Source organism: Haliaeetus albicilla, chromosome 8 (genome assembly GCF_947461875.1).
Source record: "Haliaeetus albicilla chromosome 8, bHalAlb1.1, whole genome shotgun sequence".
NCBI lineage: Eukaryota > Metazoa > Chordata > Aves > Accipitriformes > Accipitridae > Haliaeetus > Haliaeetus albicilla.
In genome coordinates, this window is record NC_091490.1 from 10,636,720 (window position 1) to 10,655,819 (window position 19,100).

The window sequence follows — 19,100 nt, forward strand, 5'->3', positions numbered from 1 at the left end:
AAAAAACCTCCCACGTCCACTCAGCCCATCATAGAGGTTATGTTGCTGTCACGTTGGCAAAGAGCCCACCTCTGCCTCAGGAAGCCCCTGCATTGATTCCTGGAGGCTGGGAGATGGCTGGGTATTGCTGCGTGCTGACCCTGGACACACGCACCTTCCAGAGGCACCTGCTGCAGCCAGCACCATGGGGCAGGAGCGGGAGGTGGATGGGCTGCAGGCATCTCCCCATGCTGCTGCTCTCACCAAGCCAGCAGCGCCTTAGCTGGGAAGGCATCCTCTGAGCAAGGGTGCCACTGAAAGGGAACACAGTAAAAGGCCAGCTTAATTTGTTACCATGCAGCTAATTGCTGCCAGCTCCAGACTGTTTCTTAGAGGATGCCAAAACCAATTTTTGGAGTCCTTCATAAATTTCCCTAGTTAAGAACAAGAAGAATGTTCCCTAGTGACACAAATTGTTACAAAAAACAACAGTGAGCTCTAATAACCGCTAAAAATGGACGTGATAATGGATGAAAATCACACATTAGAGGACTGCCTAGCCCTGACGGGAGCAGGCTCTTCACCTTCCTTTCCATATCCAGTTCCGTGCTCTGTTGCAGCAGGATCAGGTTCTGGGCCTCTGGCCATCAAGTGCAACCTTGCAAAGTTTTGTAATGTACAATCTAGCTGCCCCAAAACCTTTTTCAAGGTGGGACCCATAGGAGGATCCCCCCATACAAAACAAGCAGAGAAGATCACAGGCAGACCGTGGTGTTTCTTTTGGGGCTGACGTTGGCTGGGTTGTTGCCTTCAGCTCAATGCATGGGTCTTGCGTGCTTGTAGCGAGAGGCATCTGTGCTGGAAAGACCTCAGTTACTAGCTGTCCCAATGTTTGTTGGAAATAGTTTGCTTCTGGCCTGCAACCCTGTGGGATTTTCCACTTCTAAGGCAATACCAGCGTGCTCAGTCATGGGGTGGAACAGCCTCTCCTTCTGGCGCATGCAGGCATCACAGCAGGGCTGAGCCCTATCCCACGGGCCTCCTGAAACAGCCCCTGGCCACCGTGGGAGCGGCATAGGCAAAGGGATTTGGTGAGCGAGTGGGTACCCCACAGCTATGCATCTTCTCGTCATGCCATTTCCCATCCCCGTGCAGGGAAGTCTTGTGATTTCAAGCTGTTTTTTCCCCTTCTCCCGTTGCCTTCTCAGGCTACACAGGAAATAGGAGAGCAGCTATTTCCTTGCTTCTTTTGTTCAGCTGATCCCACAGCCCTTCCTCCCCAGCGGAGAACTTCCCGCAGTCCAGAAAGCCCCTATAAACTCGACACCCCAAGGTTCACTGGCCAAACTTCACCTTTTCCATTTCACGGTCAATCATTCTCCACTGCACGCTCCACTGAAGGCAGCTTTGCAGTGGTCAGCTTTGGACTTACAACCTATTTGCTGACCCGAGGCAGCGGTTCTGGGAGGAGGGACAGGTCTGGGGAGGCAGGGAAGGTCTCCTGCTCCTGCCTTGCTTTTCTTTCTCACTCCATCCCTGGAGACCAGAAGGCCACGTTATGATCCAGCAACAGCTGAGGCAGCTCCTTCCAGAGAGGGAGGTGGATCCTTCTGCTGCCCTTGCCCTGCTCGGCAGCTCGGCAGTAGCCATGGTGGTCTGGAAATGGCTGGGCAAAAGGCAGATCCAGAAGAAAATGGAAGAGGCTCGGAGGACCCGGGATGAGGGTGTGAAGAAAACGGCAAAGGCTGTCCAGCAGTTCAGGGAGCAGGTAACCTGTCCTTCTGGGGGGTCTGAGTCCCACTGGGGTGTCTGCTGATGTTGTTCTTCAGCTCCTCCTTCCAGCTCATGCCTCCATAGCTTTTATAACGAGGAGTCCAGGGGAGATGTGCCAGCAGCCCTCGACAAGAGGAAAGGCTGCCTTGGGAGGAAGGGAGATCACTGCTCTCCTCAAGCTGGATGAGGTGCGGTGGGAGTCTACAGCCAGGAAGATGTGAATTTCTCACTGGGAAGAGGTTTTGGACAACACAGGCGATGAAGCACTGGACCTTAATTGATCCAAACCCCAGTTCTTTCAGGATCTAGAAATGTCTCTTGCCTCTATGGGTAGAAGCAAGAAAGCTTCTTCCTCTTCCTAACTCTACACATCTGTCCATAGCCCTATATCTTTGTCTCTAAAACCTGGATTCTGGATGGCTCTTGGAGAGTCTTCAAAAGAGCTTTCACTAGGATTCCCAGCAAGTGAGACCTCCCGGCCCAGCAGGCTGCCCAGAAGATGCTTGGCCTAACTAACTTAACTTAACACTAATGAAGTACAGGGCATTCAGTGTCCCCTGGGAGCAACCAGGACACAAGATGAGGATGAATAAGGCAGACACCCAACCAGCATGGATGTGGCCCTGAATTCCTACTGCAACACTGATTTCTAACCACCTTTCCTTCCTACTCCATTTGCTTCTGAGTAGGTACTGGTGAAACCAGCTCATGTTTACACAGGTAACGTACCTGGAGATAAGGCATACCAGGTACAAGTGGTACATATTTTTACAACCTTTTTTCTTAAATATATATATATCTATAAATATGATATAAAACCCTAAAAAAAGCTGGTGGCACTGCAAAATGCTAGTCTTCTTCACCTGAGTAGACCTTACCCACCTGTGAGTGCAGTTTGCTGGGCTTGAGCTATTAGATGTTTGTCTTCAGACCGGGCTGACCCACACTGCCTGTACCCATTCTGAGAGGTAAAGGGCCAGCCTCAGACTTGTGTGCAAGGACTTTGGTACCTTCTGCCCAGGCTGGTGTTTGCTCAGCTGGGATTAACTCTTGGTCAGTGGGTAAGTAAGTCCCACAGTGCCAGGAGGAAGGCTCTGATGTGAGGCATTGCCTTGCCCTCTGCTGCACTGGGTGCGTGAAGCTCTTCTATACCTTCAGATATAGCTGGGCTCCTGTGTTTGCATCATGTTTGTGACATCCAAACTCAGGATGAAACATTCAGCAGCTCAATGTCTGAACACCCACATGCAGGGTCCACCTTTTCAGCAAGCTCTGTTGATAAAGTTGGCAAAACTTAAATACCCTCTGAGCCAAAGGGTAACTGAAGCTGCTGTCCTGGCATCCACTTCATCTTTCCCTTGCAGGTCCCCAGTGTCCAGACAGATGCCATCCTGTCCCTGTCCCTGCTGGAACTCACTGAGAGACTGCGGGAAGGGTCTCTGTCCCCCAGGACTGTCCTCTACACCTACTTAGAGAAAGTGAGTGCCTGTCTGCAGTGTGATGGGCAAATCATTTGTGTTCTCCATGCCGTGGTGTGTGGGCTGGTGGCTGAGAAGACTTGTTGGAACTGGTGATTACGACAAGTCTTTAATATAGCAGATATCAAGAGAAAGATGTGAAAAGGCAAGGATGTGTCTGTCTCCTGGGTCAGACCCATCACTGGACAGTCCTTTGAGATGGCTTGAGCTGGGATGCTCTGGGGAGGGACTTACCATTCATGCCGAGCCACTAGCCCTTGCTTTGAAGATCCAGGTAGCTACCAAATGCAGCTGTGTAGTGATGCTGTTCTTAACTAATACCTATTCCTCCATGTGTTTGGCAAAGGCCCTGGAAGTGACCCAGCAGACAAACTGCTTGCGACATTTTATCCCAGAGTGTGAGGAGCAGCTCCAGGAAATAGAACGGCAGAAGGAGAAAGGGCTGCTCTATGGCATCCCCGTCAGCATCAAGGATCACATCAGCCACAAGGTGCTTCCCTTTGTGCCCGTGAAGTGTCGCATCGTGAGCTGGGCTGGGTGGTGAAGTGGTGGGACACAGAGAATGGGGAAGGGGCCTCATCCCTCCCTGCTTACACCATGGGAAGCCTGGCTGGGTCTGAGGCTGTGGCCCCACATCTTGTTGGAGCTGCAACCCTGGCAGTTAGAAGCCTCCATCAGCAAAAAACCAAGGGGTGAATAGTTATACACCCAAATGATTTCTTCTCTGATATGTGAGACAGCACAGGCTGGGCTACATGGTTGTTTGGGCCATAACTCAGGCTTCTACTCAGAGGTTTGCAGTATCAGGGGTAAGAACAGGGCTCAGCTTCTAGAAAGTCATTAGTAGCAGGAACCATTAACCTCGAATCCGTGTTGTGCTGTAGCCTGGCCACTGAGCCCCTTGGGAAGGAGCCTGTACATGAGACACACCAGGGACCCCCTCACAGACAAGCACTGATGAGGATTGACCACACAATCCTGAGCTGAATTTGTTAGGCAGTCTCCTCCATGTTGACTTACCAACACAGTTAAGAGGGCTCTAAGCCCAAAGCAAGCCCCAAACACCAAGGCTAACTGAAAAAGGATCACACTGTATTTGCCTGGGATGTATATTCCCTTCCTGAACATCCACTGGTGGCTTCACTTGGACAGCAGGACACTGGGTTTGATCCTGAGCTAGTGCACCTATGGAGTTGCATCTGGGTCAGGGGAGAGAAACAGCATGGGAAAGAGCAAGGACAGCTTCAGGAGAAGCCTTAACCATGTAAGTGCTTGGCAACCCTCTGCCAAAGATGGAAGGAGAGGGAGTCTGGCCCTTCATGCAAAGGCTTGCAAGGGATTGGGTTAGTAGCCCCCTGCCTCCATCACCCCCTTCCCTCCCCCACGAAGGGGACATCAGATCATCCTTCCAAAACTACTGAGGAACTGCGCTGACCATGTCCGTTGTCACTTCTCCTCTCTGCAGGGTCACCTGTCAACCTGTGGGCTTGTGCAATGCCTGGACACTCCAGTGCAGGAGGACAGCGTCCTAGTCAAGGTTTTGAAGAGTCAAGGGGCCATCCCATTTGCAATGACCAACGTGCCGCAATCCCTCTTCAAGTAACATACATCATTAGAAATCTTCCCTCTGGTTGTGTTCCTGAAGCTAAAACCCAGCCTGTAGGTTCCGGGACAGGCTCCTTCTTGCCTCCTGAGATGTTGCCTGGATGAGTCCCTCTTCCATCAGCTGCCAACAATCTCAGTTCAACTGAAAATAGCTTTCAGACAAGATTAAGGGAAAAAAAACCTACCATGACAAAAGAGAAATCAAGTGCGCTTGTGTGTGGGAGGGAGAGTGAAAGCTCATGGGAATAAGCCATGTCCCAAGGGATTTAGGGGATGAAAGTATGGGGTTGGCTATGCCAGATAAGCTCACTGCAAGGGAGAGCCAACAGCATTAGGCTGTTCCTGACAGCCCGCTTGCTGGTTTTCTTTTCCCCAGCTACGACTGCAGCAATCCCATCTTCGGCCAGACCTTGAACCCTCTCAACCACCAGAAGAGCCCTGGGGGGTCCTCGGGAGGGGAGGGAGCTCTGATCGCAGGGGGAGGCTCCATCCTGGGCATCGGCTCGGACGTCGGTGGCAGCATCCGCCTGCCATCCAGCTTCTGCGGGCTCTGCGGGCTCAAACCCACGGCCGAAAGGCTCAGGTAGGTGCCTGGGGTCTGCCCTTCCCACCCTGCAAGAAGCCTGCTAATTGTCAAACTCAGCAGAAGGGGCAAGGTACGCAGTGAGTGCTTGGGCGGGAAAAGTTTCTTAAAGGCTGGCTTGCTTTGCTCAAAACCTCTCCCAAGAAGCAGCATTGTTAGGTTTTGTGGGGAAATGGCCATGTTTTCATTGTAAATCTGGCCTGGAGTTAAAAGGAAAAAGGGTCTAAAGTGGTTTAATAATGCCAAAATGGAACGGTTTTGGTTAAACAAAAATTAAGATTTGTGGGAGTTTAGGGGTTTTTTTCATTTTAACCAAAATTTTCTGTTTCACATGACTCAAATCAAATACTTTTAGTAATTTTCTTCTGGTTTGGCTCCTGAACTGAAGACTCTATGTGAAGACACTATGCTATTCAAATGTATTGGGAATATCTCACCATTACTGAAATGACAATATACTTCTTTTTCTTTTCTCACAGTCTGTCTGGAGTGAGTGGCTCAGTCAGTGGGATCCTGGCAGGTACATGAACTTTTAATTGCTTTTCTCTATATGCTGTGAAGAGTCCTATGTCCTCCTCTAGGCCTGAGGAAAGCCTGAGACAACCAAGATCCACCTGGAGTACATCTGAAACATTCCACATCTTTGCCTGATCATCCCTTGCAGCCAATGTGGCCATGCAGAGGGGTGGACCAGTGTTTTGGTGCACCCCTTTGCTTAACGTGGATGTTTGCTCTTGTCCCACTCCAGTTCCTTGGGTGCTGGGGCCAATGGCGAGAGATGTGGACAGCCTGGCCCTGTGCATGAAGGCGCTGCTCTGTCAGGAGATGTTCCAGCTGGACCCCACCGTGCCCCCCATCCCCTTCGATGAGGAGGTGAGTCCTTAATTCAGCAAGCCCTGGTTCTTTTGAGGGTGCTACACACTCAAGGTATGCATTCTTTAAGGGTCCAGGTATCTTTACAGTACTGGTTTCTATAACTTGCTAGCTCTCTTTGAGGGCACAATTCATAATTACTAGAAAAAAGTAGGTTAATAGGTAGTTATCCTTTCTGCCTTCTCAGCTGGCGTATAGCTTATCAGATTGAGAGACCCCAGCAAAGGGCGGGGAGGAAGGCAACACTAGGAGCAAAAAGCAAAAGATGAGACAGGATCAGAAACTCCTGCAGCAAATCTCTTGACTGAGGGCATTTCCTTTCCCTCTGCAGCAAACAAACTTCAGATTTTTTCACCTCCATCCTTTGTAGCAATGGTTGAATCTACAGGTCTTGAAGGGAGAGATGAAGGGGAGGCTGGAGAAAAAGGCCAGGGCAGACTTTTGGAAAGGGTAACCTATGGAAACTATAAGCAGCAAACCAGAAAACCACTTACTCCCTAACATCTGGACCTTTTGTCCCCTACTGCGGTGGGCTTCAGCATGGGGGCGGTCCTGCTCCCAGCAGGGTTAGAAATGCTTAACTGGTGGCTCTTTGCTCCAGGTGTACTCCAGCTCTGCTCGCCTGCGGGTCGGGTACTACGACACAGACAGCTACTTCCCACTGCCCCCCTGCATGCGGCGGGCGGTGCGGGAAACGCGGGAGGCTCTGCAGGCAGCTGGGCACCAGGTGAGCACAACCACCCTGCGCTCTTCTCCCCAAAGTGTCCCCAGCTTTGCTCCTCACTGCTGAAATCACCCTTCAGAAACAAGACATAGCCCCCAAGCCCCGCTGGGGGATAAATGACCTACCAGAGACACGGGATTCAGTTACTATTCGGTTACTACAGCCACGTACACAACGCAGACACACGCCTTCCTGAGGTAGCAGTGCATCTCATGGGGGAACAGCACTAGCGATTAGCAAGTTTGTACCTTCAAGGGGCCAGGGGTGTAACGAATCTATCTCTGATCTGGTGGCTGTGGTCCGCACCAGACAGCAGCATCCATGGAGTGCTGCATTTGACTCTGGAAGGCTGCCCCGGCATTTTCTAGGTCTGTTGTTCCCCAGCAGGGCTCTGAGAGGTGTTTTTCTCCTTTGTCCCCAATGTCCATGGAGACTACTGTCCTTCCTGGACCACTGAGAGAAAAGGACCGTGGGACATGGGATGGGAAACACCTTTCTCTCCTTGTGGAAACATGCTAGTGGTGTTCTTCATAGCAAAGCGAGTCCGTGTCTGAGCAGGCGTTGATTCTGCTGGGACAGGTAGGAAACTAGTGCGGTTTCTGGCTCTGTGGCTGCCTGGAGCGGAATGGAGGAGGCAACAGCCCTGGAGAGATCTCAGAGCTGAGCCAAACAGCCATCAGGGAGGAATGATCCCATGGGGAGATGCCTGGGCTGGTAAAGTGTTGAACCGGGACCTCTGTTGGCGTGTGGAGCCCGGGGAGGTGCTGCTCTGCCTTTGAAGTGTATCCACAGTCAAGCCTTGGAAATAATTCACATCCCCAGGCTGCCACATAATCTTGTGTTCTGGTGCAGCTGGTGCCCTTTTCTCCACCACGGATCCACTATGTCATGACTGAACTGTTTTTGAAGACGTTTTTTGCTGACGGAGGCCGTGCTTGGTTGGACGTGTTGTAAGTAGGAGCCCGTTGGCAGCAGCAGTGTAAAACATCTCCATCCCCTCGCCCAGGAGCACAATGCACGGGCAAAACGAGCCCATCTCCAAACGGGAGACACTCAGGTTTCTGAGAAAGGGCAAACAGCTTCTCTGGCATGATCCCCTCCTCTTGTTATGTCTCAGCACAGGAGGTATTGTAGATCCAAGCTTGAAATCACAGGTGAATTCCTGCAAGATCCCGAGGCTGGGGAAGAAGCTGCTGGCTCTGATTCTTAAACCTCTGGTGAGTCCCTGGCCTCGGGCTCAAAGCAGAGGCCTCAGGCTCAGCAAGGCCTTGAGATGCTTGAAAGCGTTATGGTACTGAGGGACACCTTTAACTAGAAACACTGGGATTTCAGGCCAAGGCGCATGCTACCACTTTGGAAGGTCTTTTCTACATCCCTGCTGGGATTTATTCAGTGCAAAGGGAAATAAGAGAAGGACCAGCCAAGAGCTCTAAAAGATTAATGCAGAGCCCACTGCAAGTGTTTCTTCAAATGCTAGACCTAGCAGTGCCCACTTGCCTACCAATGCATGCATTGGGATTACTGCAGCAGAAGGACTCGAGGTTGAAGCTCTATCCCCATGTTGGAGGCCTCCCCAAGGTCACAACTTCATGGGGACTGCTAGTGGTTACTAAGGGCTGGCCCTCACTGTAGCTCTTTCACCAGCTGAGCATCCTTCTGTAGGGCTTCTTTCCTCCATCCTCCATTTTCTCTGCCTCTCTGTCTGGTTGGGTTGTTCTCAGCTGACAGGATCAAAAAGGCAGCAGTGAGTGAGAGGCAATCAAAGTGCTTGTAGAGGTCTTATTTCTGTGAGATGCCAAGCTAAAAAATGTTTGATTTATCAAAAATGATGAAAGGTGACTTGGTTCAAGTCAGTGCATTCCTCTGTGAGCAGGAAATATTGGGCTGTAAGAAACACATTGGGTACCAACAACCAGAAGTTGAAAGCAAAGTAGATTCAGAACCATGAGGAGCATTTTTAATCACTATCTTTCACCTTCAGTGCAGCATCCCAAGGGATGGAGGCAGGATAGGACTGGGGGTTTCCCAGGATGGCACAAACTACTGCACCCCCGTGTCATGTCCCTAACAAGAACTTCTTGCCTTTCCAGTTTCCCCGCCTGGCTGACTATCTGAGCGCCTTAGGCGGAATGAGGTAAGATGGCATCGTCCCCAGGGATGTCCATGTAAATGAATGGTCCTCTAAGTGTCCATGGTGGGGGCAGACTGGATTCACAACAGGTTCTGACCTGCTCTCTGCAGGGGCTGTCCCTCCATCCTGGACATGGCTTCAGCCTTTAGGAACACATCTCCTCAGTGTTGCACTGCCCCTGGTGTTATCCTGAAAGGATTGAGGGAATTGGATGGATAAGGTCAACAGGAAACCTGCGGTGGTGTTGTGGTTTAACCCCAGCCAGCAACTAAGCACCACACAGCTGCTCACTCACTTCCACCCCCCCACCCAGCAGGATGGAGGAGAGAATAAGGAAAAAAAAAGTAAAACTCATGGTTTGAGATAAGAACGGTTTAACAGAACAGAAAAGAAGAAACTAGTAATGATAACACTAATAAAATGACAATAGTAATAATAAAAAGATTGGAATATACAAGTGATGCACAATGCAATTGCTCACCACCCACCGATCAACACCCAATTAGTCCCCGAGCGGTGATCCCCCCACTCCCACTCCCCCCAGTTTACATACTAGACATGACGTCCCATGGTCTGGAATAGCCCTTTGGCCAGTTTGGGTTAGCTGCCCTGGCTGTGTCCCCTCCCAACTTCTTGTGTCCCTCCAGTCTTCTTGCTGGCTGAGCATCAGAAGCTGAAAAATCCTTGGCTTTAGACTAAACATGACTTAGTAACAACTGAAAACATCAGTGTGTTATCAACATTCTTCTCATACCTAACTCAAAAACATAGCACTATACCAGCTACTAGGAAGACAATTAACTCTATCCCAGCTGAAACCAGGACAGTGGACATGAGTACTAAATCCGGGCTCACAAGAGAAATCTTTTCTCTACCACTTCCAGACATTTGTTGCTTAATTGCTTGGCCAAATACCAAAGGAACTTTTGGCCAAATTGTGAAAGATGTATTGTTTTAAGAAATTGCTAAAATCACCAGGGCTTATCAACCTGGAGAATTATTTAAGCAATTCCTCCTCCTCTTAAAGCTTAAAAATGTTGCTATGATTTCCACTTGCAGGTCAGTGAAGGAGATGTGGAATCATCACCATCAAATAGAGGTATGTTTTGAGGACTTTTTTCTCTGGCATCATGCTACAAGTCGAGGCTTTATGGCAAGTGCCAGGTTGGAGGGTCATCAGTTAGGAAAGGGGTTGTGCAAGCTGTGCTGGGGAGGAGACAAGATGGAGGGAAAGGCACAAAAGAGACATAGAAATGGGGTAGGTGGGCTTTTGGCTCAACCCAGCCAGGACTTTACCAGTTGCCCACAGTGCTCATGCCCAAATGCCCACGTTTGACGGTCCCAGCACAACGAAGGCTGTCCTGGGTGTGAGGACGGCTAAAGAGGGACCTTTCCAATTCCTGGCCACGTGCTGTGGAGGCAGACACACACTCCCCTGCCTCCTCCCACAAGCACGGCTGCCTGCTGCTGCCTCCTTGGCCATGCCAGAGCCTGGTGCGTGCCCTGGAGAAGCCGAGATGCTCCAGGCACGGATGTGGCCTCCGTGTCATCTCCCCTCTCCTCCCCAAGGCGTACCGCACCGAGTTCATTGCCCGGTGGAGGGAACTCCGGCTGGACGTTGTGCTGTGCCCTGTCCTGGGGCCTGCCTTCACCACGGGATACGCTGGGAAACTCCTCAGTAAGTGAGTCTGGGACCTTCCCGGGAGGGCACAGGACCACAGTGGTTGAGACTGGACAGAAACGTCCACTACCGTGGAGCTTCACCACCCACCTAAGCATTTTATGGGCATTAGGAAGGAAAAATAACTACCATAAAGCTACCTGAGCAGACTGAGACAGACACATGGGTGAAGTGATCTGGTGGCAGTTGTTTCTTGCAGTAGAACTTGGACCTGCAGATAACCAGCCCTGTGCAATCTCGCCTCCCAGCAGCAGCTGGTTCTCAGGGGCTTCAGTGAACATGCAATGTGCAAGTTTGAAGGAAGACGGGAGGCTGTGACTACCTGCGTTCTCTCTTGTGCTTCTCTCAGCTGCCATCTCCTCCACGATGCTGTACAACGTCTTGAACTTCCCTGCTGGCGTTGTACCCGTCAGCACAGTGACAGAAGCTGATGAGGAAGAGCTAAAGCTTTACCAAGGATACTGTGATGACCCCTGGGACCGGACGCTGAAACAGGTATGCAACATGGAAAGTGGTGGAACAGAGACTGCTGGTGCATGTTCAAGTAATAGTTTCACTGAAATCAGGGGCTCCTAAATGTCTCCAGCAATATGGGCACAGTGCAAAAAAATCACCTCTTCTTTATATACGCCTTGCAAATCCCTTTTCTCCCAAGCCCCAAAAAACGTAAGTCACTAAGCTTTGGGGGGACTGGGGGTGCACCCCCAGGCTGGATTATAGGCTGAAATCAGAAAGGAGCCATGCAGTAAGGCTTGTTTGAGTAGGTTTTTGTGACAGCCACAGCCCACAGCACAGCACTCTACTTTCCTCCTGCTCCATGATGCCTTCACCAGGCCCAGGCTGCCAGCGGAGCATGGATCAGGAATGAGGATGCTGAAGGAAAAGGGATCTGGCTGCAAGTCAGCTCCAAGCAAAGTGGGCTGGAGGGGTGTGTGTTTAAACACGCTGCTCAAGATTTGGCAACCATTTCTATCACAAGAACAGCAAGAGCTTTCCCTCTGCCCCAGCACGCTAACGCTGCTTGAATGGCAGGGCTTAGCCTCCAACTTCCCCACTCTCTGGACGAGCCACATGCCTAAACCAAGTTTCCAAAAGCTGCTGGAGGTCTGAGCCCCCCAGGTAACCCCTCACCACTTATTGCCCCTGCTGCAGGCTGTGGCAGGAGCCATGGGGCTGCCCGTGGCTGTGCAGTGCGTGGCCTTGCCGTGGCAGGAGGAGCTGTGCCTACGGTTCATGAAGGAGGTGGAGACCCTCAGCCGCGAGAAGAGAGCGGCATAGCCTCCACAGTCCCACACTCGCAGTAGCGAAACAGACAGCGCTGCACGACTTCTCTTTTGCAACTGGCAGCGCAGAGATTACAGCGAGGAGGGAAGGAGGAAGGAAAAGCCATTTCCTGACCCCCCTCCTTGCCAATAAGCACAGATCCTGTAAGGAACCAAGATGCCACGCAGAGGGCAGCATTGGCTTAAGCTGGGTTCAAATGATGCTAAATCTATGAACTGCACCTTCCTGGAAGTATGGACATGGGTGGGGGTTCACCCTCATTTTCATCTATGCTGCCCTCTTGCAGAAGCAGCAGGGTGATGCTGAGAGAAAAGGATTACAAAAGCTCAATAGTATTTTCTTGTTGGCACTGGAGTAACTTCATATGGATGTAACAATGGGCTGCCCTGTAAGGAATACAGCCATGTCTACTCTCCCCATCACTGTATTTTGCTCACAAAAATAAAAATAGAGCTGTTAAGCAACTCTTATCATGAACTCCAGTAATGCTTCACTGATGGCTATGATTACATGAACGCACAGTTACTGCTCAAAATCATACAAACACCTTCCCACTGGACATTAAATGGCACCCAGCATGGGAGTGTTCACACCTTCCCTCTCAACCACAGCTTTCCTGTCCGTGAGGGAGGGCAACAGCCACCAGCCTTTCCACAGCACCGAGCTCTTTCCACCACCAGATCTCGAGCATCACAAGCACATTTCCAACCTCACAGCAGGGGCATTCTTAGGAACCTCTTATTTCAGGATGTCAGGCTGCTCTTTCTGAAGGTAGGAGATAAGCAGAGACAGATGCAACTCAGTTATGCAGATGGTGAGATCTGGGACAGAAAGGCTGAGATCCCCAGATGGTGTTCGTTAACCCAAACCTGCTCACGTAGGATCAAAGCAGTCAGATGGGAGGGAGAGAGCAGCATCCACACAGGGCCATTTACCCCATCATGAGACGGATGGATAAATTGCTCCCTCTGATAAGACCTCTCTCTCTTTCCTAGATTAAACACCTCAGTCTCAAACAGATAAATACTCAGGAGACTCCACAGCAGGTCTCTCTCATTTATTGTCTATGTCTGCTGTAAAAAAGCAGGCTTCCTTTGGGACACTTTAAAAAGAAAAATAAATATAAAGCAGTTTGCTTTCCCTGGAAATTTGGGGTATTTCCTGATAGCCAACAGACATAGTCTGTCAACCCTTCTACATCCGACGTAATTTGCAGAAATACATAGGTCCAAAGTTGGCTGTGAGGTGAGGCAGAACAAGCTCCCCCAGTCGGCAATCCAAGAAGAAGGAAAACGTGTCCTGGAAGAGTGTCCGAAAGTGGCTCAAGTCCTCAACATGGATACTGATGTTAAACTCGGTTTCTGCAATTTCTACTGCTCTCTCAATCACATACTCATTCTGCAGCGGGGAGAGGGAGCACGTAGAATACACCACCTCTCCTCCTGGCTTGGTAGCGAGGATCCCAGCCCTGCAGGCAAGTTAAACACACACACTGTCACGGGAAGAAGAGGACTGCGTGGCACACCAGCATTCCCACCCACCAAAACTGGGAAGCCAGCACGTAACTCAGGAGGTGAGAGACAAATCTTGAAGTCCACAGGCTCAGCAGTCTCACTGTGTCACTGCAGCTTGAGGACTGTTTTAGACCAGGGCAATATGGGTCAAATAGGCGCTCAGACTGATAAAGTACTTAACGTGGGAGAGACGTTACTGGAGAGCCGCTGGAAGGAGTACTCCTGCACTCACCTCCAAGGGAATGGGATACAAGTACGTACAGGGGAAGAGGCTCTTGCAGTTCAAGCACTGCCACGGGACTGTCTAATCTGTTTCCTTATTGCCCCAGCTCGCAGCCAGCCCATCCAGCCTTCCCAGTGAAATGGGGTGACAAAGCGCCATGTCCTCCCATGTGCTGGGAGATGTGGACACTCAGGAATCCTCCACTGCCAGGACCGGGGAGATCATCACACAAAAGGACAACACTATACCCATCCTGTTCCTGAGACTGTCCTCCCTACCTCCTGTGGCTACTGCTGGGGACAGTAAGGACATTTGATCTGACCGAGAACATTTGCACCTTCTACACTTATTACAATTTGATGTGTTCAACTATTGCCAGTCCAGAAAACTACACATGGTTTCCACATTTCCCAGTCAGGGACACATAAAGTAAGAAGAGGTTTCAGTGCTGGCCATGGAGAGCTGCTACCATAACACAAATGACACCAAAACACAGCATCGAGCTCACTCACATCAGCAGCTGCAGCTGCAGCATGGGCAACATCTGACGCTCCTTCGTTCGCCTCTTGTGGAAGATGTTGTTCTCCTCCTCCATGACAGAATGCCTGTCCGTCGTGCAGGGCACATCCACCAGGACCTGCAGCAGCAGAGGTCCTGCATCAGTCCTGGACCCACGTCAAGCTCAGCGAGTCTCCTCGTGCAACCTGCCCCTTGCACAACTCCTCCACCCTTGCCACACACCAAGCAGCTCTTGGTACCTTGCCTAGCTGATGCTAGGCGTGCACCCACACTGAACTGTAACTCGTCTGGCTGCTTTTTCGTTTCGGGAATTTGCAAACAGACACAGAAATGGCAGATAGCATCACGCTCTCACACATGTCCCCATTTAACGTTTCTACACCATGTGTCTTCCTGGTAGGCGTTACTGCAGCACGTACAGCTGCAACCACGAATGGCCAGAGCTCCTGCAGTGACCCCTCCTGGAGTAATAAACCCAGCTCCCATGCCTGGACACGGCTGAGAAATGACAATTATCTAATCTTCACATTTAACCCCTTCTAGGTGATGGATCAGCACAGGACTTTTAAGGGGTATCACACAGGTAAATGAAGGTACAACTCCAGATGCCCATATGCACCAGATCCTGCAGGAAGGGTAGAGCAGGAGGAAATACTACTCCGTATGTGGGTTACTCTTCTCTCTTTCTCCGCATTTAAGACTACACAATTATACCGTAGGGTAAGCTGCTCTCTTCCTCTGAAACAGGAGGAAAGTGAACTAGATGGGTTTATCTTCACCGGTTCCCAATCACCTACCTTATGGAAAGTGCTGCCTTGCAGCTGCCCCCAGTCCCTTCCGTCGCAGGACGTGACACTCACAGTCTCCCTAATTACTTTGGGAACATAGCTATGGAGAATCTGGTGCAGCCTCTTTGTCCGGGAAATGGAGACGTCGTTGGCTGCCAGATGCCCTGAGAGGACAAAACAGGCACACTGGGAATGTCACTCTTGCAAAAAACACACCTGACTCCCAACTCTTCTAACCAGAAATGATTAACGGTCAGACATTAATGGGCACAGCACACTCTTTCAGCCCTCTTTTACGCACGGGGACAAGGAACACCCACCTCCACTTACCACAAATCCCAGTCTGCAGCAGAGCCAGAGTCTTGCCACCCGGAGCCGCACAAAGGTCGAGGACAAAGTCATCCGGCTGCACATTGAGCGCCAGGACAGGCAGGAGAGATGCTGCGTCCATGAGATAATAGTCGAGGAGCCCCAGAGCATCCGGCCTGGAAATCACCGGTTTGTGTAAAAAAAAGCAAACGTGCAAGGGGAAAAGAAATCAGCAGTTGGAAGAGTGAGGATGGGGACGTACAGAAGCAGCAGGTGCTCACACACATGCAGCCCCCGAGGCTTGCAATGACAGCGGGCGGTCTGTCCCAGGGATGTCTCACCGTGCAGGGCGAAAGCGCGTGATGTCGCCCCTGGGGAAGGTGTAACACTTGATGTTGGAGCTGATGGAGGGTCGAAGCGGTGGTGACATCTCTGCCTGTGTCATCGTCTCTGCCTGCATCGCTGTCCTGCCCTCGCCAGACCTCTCCTGGGACCTGCTTTCCCCCCTCCCCGCTTCCTCTGCAGCCGCACCCCGCTGCGATCGCGGTGCCTTTTTGGGGGCTTCGGAAACAAAATTGGTGGCATTCAGCAGCTCCAGCTCTTGGGTGACGTGGTGGACAGCAGAGAAGTTGTTGAGGAGGGCACCGTACTTCTGCTCGCAGAGCAGGCTGGCGCGGACGGAGGGCCACAGGTCCTTCAGCTGCAGGCTGTAGTTCACGTCGAAGTGGTGCAGGGCCAGCCGCGTGGGCGGGATGCGGGGGGCCGTGGCAGCCTTGGGGGGAAAAAATTGATATCAGAGATGTTACATGACAAAATACCTCGACATCCCAGCGTCCCCTCCCCAGCCTCAACGTTTTTCCAGCAGAATCCAGCGCCGGGTTCTGTGCTGCCAAAGTCCCCGGGGCCTTTCTGCAGCCCCAGAAAGCCACGGTGCCCCCGACACCCAAGGGGCTGGTGGTGCCGGGGGGGGGTTCAGGAGCGGGAATGGCTGAATGGAGCCGGGGGCACGGGGCGGGCACGCAATCTGGGGAACGGCTGGGTCCAGAGTGGCGTAACGGGGTGCAGGGCAGGGACCGGCTCACGCTCACCCACTTCTCCTTGTAGCGGTACCGGCGCGGCCCCGCTCCCAGCCCCGCCGGCGGCCCCCCCGGGCCCCTCCGCCGCAGCAGCGCTGCCGCCGCCCGCCCGCCGGCCCCCCCCAGCGCCGCCATCATCCCCGCTCCGCCGCCGCCGCTGCGCCTTCCGGGGCGGGACCGGCACCGCGCCGCCGCCCGCCCCCGGCCCCCCCGCCTCGTTTTCCTGCTCCGAAAACATCCTACCGGGAGGAAAAACGGGCAGAGCGTGAACTTGACCCCCCCCGCAGGGCAGCACCGGGGCAGCAGAAGGGGCTGGTGACCCACCCCGGAGGGGCTTCGTTTCCCCCGGTGACCGCTCGGGGTCTGGGCAGGCAGAACCAGCCCCTGCCCACCCGCGGTCAGTCGGTCTGGGCAAGGACCCGAGGGTGACCGCGGCCGGGAGGCCTTCTGGCAGCAGTAGGTGACAAGGAGGGAGAGCTGACAGTCCTCTCTCAAGAAGGGGGACGGACAGACAGACTTCTCTCCTAGAAAAGGGTCACTCCCTTTAGTTTGAGTCAGAACTTACTGCACAAACAATATCGGTCTTGTGGGCTTGGAAAGAATCTTTGTGGCTCCCGCTGACAAATTCTGACCTATGGGATTGGGCTCCAGCTGCTGCACAGAAAGGACATTCCCACAAGTGAGGAAAAGTCCGTCCCCCGTCCCCCCCCGCCAAACTGGGCTCTGACACCTACTAATTTCATCGTAACCCAGTGCAAGAACTAGTAAATAAACTGAGGGTATTTCCATGGGAACTCTGAATGTTTAATATGGAAAATTACAGAACATCAACACATTTTTTGCGTAGCTGCACATTTTCCATGAGAACAGCCGCAGCGACACACTGATGCTCAGTCGCTGCCAGGAAGCCGTTTCATTTATACTTGGCGTGGAGAATGAACAGGCGGGAAGCAGTACTATGAATCCAGAAACCGCCAGCACGCGCTGTGGAAGCAGATGGACAATCACGCCCGCCTTCACTTCAGGTTCTTAAAGAGTTTGTGAGCAACCTGAAAAGAAGGGACAAAGCAGTCAGTAGCTCATAGTTTAGGGCTGGAAATCAGCAGCATGTTACCAGCCACCTCTTGGTTTTCTGGGCCACTAATGCACATGGCCCCACAGCCCTCCACTCTTCTCATTGTCTTGCAACAAGTCACTCAAGAAAACTAGCAAGCTGAGAGTTCTTAGAAAGTTTCATCTCAGGTTAAGAAGGTTTAACTTTAAAAGGGCAAATACAACACTAAGAGAGCAGAGTGTCATTTGCAGGGCAGAAACAATGCATTTGACTTATTTCATTGTTTAATAACCTACCGAATTCCAGCTGGAACTGTTGTAACAAGGAGGAACCAAACATTTAGCAAGAAAAAGCATCAAGGCTCGCAGTTCTTCCGAGCTCACTGTGACTGAACAGCTACGTGAGCTGTCTGCACTCTCAGAAGTGCAGCTAAAGGCAGCTCTGCTCCCAGCACCAGCAGGCAAGTTGCATCCACGGGTGCCGCACTTACGCAGTGGTCCCTGGCGTGCAGGAAGTCAAAAAGCTCCTCTGTGCACTGCTCTTCTGTCTGGGACCTGGAGGACACCCGCGCATCACACAGCTCCAGCCGCTCCCGCGCCTTCACGCATTTCTCCGTCTGCTCGCAGTGCTCCCGGATCGTAGTTAAAGGATCCTGCAGACACGGGGCTGCGGTGAGAACAGGGAGACCCCGAAACGCCGTTCCCCCCGCCCCGAGACCCATCGCTTTAAGAGAGATCCATCCACCCATATCGAAGCCCGGATTCAAGCTGTCTCCCCGCTAAGCTCTGGATCGCCAGCACAGAGCGGCGACGGGGGCCCAAGCCCCTGCCATTTTGCTTGTGGCCGCTGAAAGGCACCGGGCATCTACCCCTGGGAGCCGCGGGTGGCCGCAGAGGCTACGGGCCTCCCCCGCCGCCACCGAGGCCCGCCAGCTCCCCGGGCAGGGGCGGCCCAGGCCCTGCCCCGGCCCCGCTCCCCGTCTTACCACCAGCTCTTCCTCCTCCTCCTCCTCCTGGGGAAAAAAAAGAAAGCACAGCCGTTAACCCACCGACCGGCGGACCGCTCGCCCGCGCCCCGCGGGGCTGCGGCCCGGCTCACCTCGGGCTCGCCGGCGTGGACGACGGTGTCGCGCAGCCCCATCCCTCCGCTCCCGCCGCCCAGAAGGACTCCGCAGGGTCACCCGCCGGAAGGGCCGCTGTCCGCCCCGGAAGCGGAAACGCGCCCGCAGTGCGTTGGGACCGCCTCCCCCGGAGGGTGGTGCTTCAAGGCCTAGGCCCCTCCCTTCCAAACACGGCAGCCGTGACCGTCTCAAGATGGCTACCTCCCCGTTCCCTGCCTTCTTTTTGCCCTTCTTCGTGGGGATCGCAACCTCGGAGCCGGCTCGGCCTGGCTGCCGCTGCCGGCCTCTCCGGCCCCGTGCGGGAAGGGGACGCCGCTCGACGCGACCTCCCCAACATGGCCGCCCGCTCACTCCACCTCCCAAGATGGCGGCGGCAGCAGTGGCGC

General features: G+C 52.7%; 3 protein-coding genes across 4 annotated transcripts; 1 reads left to right on the forward strand and 2 right to left on the reverse strand.

The window, feature by feature from the left end:
- Positions 1-1,311: 1,311 nt before the first annotated feature.
- LOC104321455 (vitamin D3 hydroxylase-associated protein-like) lies at positions 1,312-12,123 on the forward strand. Its single transcript, XM_069788822.1, has 15 exons — positions 1,312-1,747; positions 3,117-3,230; positions 3,577-3,720; positions 4,696-4,829; positions 5,212-5,418; positions 5,898-5,938; positions 6,167-6,291; positions 6,893-7,018; positions 7,868-7,965; positions 8,133-8,232; positions 9,106-9,149; positions 10,206-10,245; positions 10,716-10,824; positions 11,177-11,322; positions 11,980-12,123. Exons 1-15 carry the CDS (start codon positions 1,538-1,540, stop codon positions 12,103-12,105), a joined length of 1,764 nt encoding a protein of 587 aa, XP_069644923.1. The 5' UTR covers positions 1,312-1,537; the 3' UTR covers positions 12,106-12,123.
- A 1,030-nt stretch (positions 12,124-13,153) lies between these two features.
- NSUN4 (NOP2/Sun RNA methyltransferase 4) lies at positions 13,154-16,677 on the reverse strand. Its single transcript, XM_069788821.1, has 6 exons — positions 16,553-16,677; positions 15,806-16,236; positions 15,486-15,640; positions 15,165-15,319; positions 14,361-14,485; positions 13,154-13,579 (listed from the first exon to the last, which is right to left on the reverse strand). Exons 1-6 carry the CDS (start codon positions 16,673-16,675, stop codon positions 13,306-13,308), a joined length of 1,263 nt encoding a protein of 420 aa, XP_069644922.1. The 5' UTR covers positions 16,676-16,677; the 3' UTR covers positions 13,154-13,305.
- A 645-nt stretch (positions 16,678-17,322) lies between these two features.
- UQCRH (ubiquinol-cytochrome c reductase hinge protein) lies at positions 17,323-18,825 on the reverse strand. Of its 2 annotated transcripts, none has more exons than XM_069788829.1 (4): positions 18,693-18,825; positions 18,580-18,606; positions 18,085-18,246; positions 17,323-17,589 (listed from the first exon to the last, which is right to left on the reverse strand). In XM_069788829.1, exons 1-4 carry the CDS (start codon positions 18,732-18,734, stop codon positions 17,557-17,559), a joined length of 264 nt encoding a protein of 87 aa, XP_069644930.1. In that variant the 5' UTR covers positions 18,735-18,825; the 3' UTR covers positions 17,323-17,556. The 2 variants fall into 2 exon arrangements, with proteins under 2 accessions (XP_069644930.1, XP_069644931.1); XM_069788830.1 differs by having other exon boundaries at positions 18,580-18,600; positions 18,693-18,801.
- Between the last annotated feature and the right edge of the window lie 275 nt (positions 18,826-19,100).